The sequence below is a fragment of the Exserohilum turcica genome (genome assembly GCF_000359705.1).
Source record: "Exserohilum turcica Et28A unplaced genomic scaffold SETTUscaffold_362, whole genome shotgun sequence".
Taxonomy (NCBI): Eukaryota; Fungi; Ascomycota; class Dothideomycetes; order Pleosporales; family Pleosporaceae; genus Exserohilum; species Exserohilum turcicum.
In genome coordinates this window covers 1-2,093 of record NW_007360206.1, presented here as the reverse complement: position 1 = coordinate 2,093, position 2,093 = coordinate 1, and the positions used below count along the sequence as shown (strand labels likewise).

Sequence of the window (2,093 nt, the reverse complement as noted above, 5' to 3'; positions counted from 1 at the left end):
CTTTCTGTTATCAAAATGCTCTTTAGCACTAGGCGTCTAGTAAGCGATAGCTATCGCTTACCTAGCAAAGGCCGAAGCACCACAGACACACTTCAAGCACAAACTCGTATTTGTAAATAAATCTAGTTAGAACGGCCTCGGCCAAAGTCTTACATAGCCTCGAGCTCACTAGACTCTAATGGAACAATAATAATAGTGCATAGGCGTCAGCAAGTTAACGAAGCTAGACGAAGATGGGTAAAAAGAAATTAGAAGATAGAAGTTAGAGGCCAGGACACTGCGTGTGCAGTCAGCGCTAAATGCCATGCATGATTTGCATGTTTGCGACTTTTGCGAGAGTACGAGTTCATGTATAGAGCTGGTTGGGTTGCGCTGTGGGTTTCCTTTCTTCTCTGAAAATTGGCTTCGTCCTGCTTCTTCTTCTTCTGGGGTGAAATTGGATCGAAAGGATTTCCTCGATCCTGACGAGTGCGTAGGAGGGGTAATTATGGAGCACAACGCTTGAAGTAAGAGTAACTGTCGGATCCGCGCGTGGGTAATTCTTGGAGCCAGAAGCGGGTTCCTTCGGGGCGATAGCACGGTACATGTACGTCCCCGCTATTGACCGACTGAGTATCGCCATGGTACATGCTCTCCCACCCAACTCCCCTCGCCTTTGTCGGTACCAAAAGAAACAACAGCGGAACCCGCGCCCAAGGGAACTCAAACTCTGGTCTTTTCTCCTCGCTGGCAGAAAAAGGCGAGCAAACGCAATCAACAGCGGCGGCGGCGCGCCCATGTCGTGGAGCAAACGAGGCGGGGAAGGTCCCAGTGACCTAAAGCGGAAACCCTATGCGGAACCGCATACAGAGATTCCACAATAACAGACCAAGAAACCAGCGATTGCGCCATTCGTATCGCACGCTCGTTCGAAAATGGGCTGATGTTCCCCGATGAGGGGCGGCGGCGTGTCTGCGCGCGGAATCCATGCGGTGGTCCTATATAGTTTCCGGGCTCTGGGACACAGGTACCTTTTTTTTTCTTCCTTTCGTTCTCCCGTGATCCTGGTAACCAGTCAATTGTAACCAAAGATACATACAAGCTACCTCGATAACATCTCAAAGAGAAAAAAAACTATAGCTTTGATTAGAACATCTTCATCATGGTTAGCATCCACCCCGCAATCGACAAGGGCATTAAAAAGGGCGTGCCCAACTTCCCCGGCGGCAAGCTGTACTGCCACTGCGCGTCGGACAAAGTCGAAGTCACACTATCCAGCAACGTCGCGCACAACCACGCATGCGGATGCTCCAAATGCTGGAAGCCGCAAGGCGCCCTCTTCTCGGTTGTCGGTGTGGTACCCAGGGAAAACGTAGCCGTTACCGCAAACGCCAGCAAACTGCACATCATCGACGCATCGGCCGCCATCCAGCGCAACGCATGCAAGCAGTGCGGCGTGCACCTCTTCGGCCGCATCGAAACCGAGCATCCCTTCAAGGGCCTCGACTTTGTCCACACCGAACTCAGCAATACCTCTGGATGGCAGGAGCCGCAGTTCGCCGCCTTTGTAAGCAGTATCATTGAGCAGGGGTTCAATCCGGCGGGCATGGAGGCAGTAAGGGAAAAGTTTAGGACCGTCGGCCTCCAGACGTATGATGTGCTGAGTCCGCAGCTCATGGACCTTATTGCCACGTATACCGCGCAGAAGAGCGGAAGACTGCCGGCGAAGTTGTAATGAGCGAAGTGGGGATCCTGGCGATTGGCGTTTTGAGGTGTGGGTGAATGAATGTATGGATGAGTGCATCGACTGTGTATGTTAGTAAGATGATGTGTGTGTGTGTGTGTGTGTGTGTGTAGAGCCCCAGCGAGCGATCTTGGACTCTGTAGAACGAAATAGAAAACTAGGGCAAAAAAAATTCAAACGTCGTTGTCTGAATCCCCCATGCGACATGTCCACTTTTTATATCAATGCATCTTGCTGAGCACCGTAATCGCGCGCTAGGCTGCTGGCTCGGAGAGACCACCACCACCACACGCAGCTCTCCGAACTATGTATTTTTATTCGGATGAATGTGAAAATGCTTGTTTTCCAGACTCTGTATAGTAAAAAAAAA

The 2,093-nt window shown here is 51.0% G+C and overlaps 1 protein-coding gene across 1 annotated transcript; it reads left to right on the top strand.

The window, feature by feature from the left end:
- Window positions 1-1,141: 1,141 nt before the first annotated feature.
- Window positions 1,142-1,876, top strand: SETTUDRAFT_152320 (uncharacterized protein; the record flags this gene model as incomplete). The annotated part of the gene is made up of 1 exon (XM_008029757.1): window positions 1,142-1,876. One exon carries the CDS (start codon window positions 1,142-1,144, stop codon window positions 1,712-1,714), a length of 573 nt encoding a protein of 190 aa, XP_008027948.1. The 3' UTR covers window positions 1,715-1,876.
- Window positions 1,877-2,093: the final 217 nt, after the last annotated feature.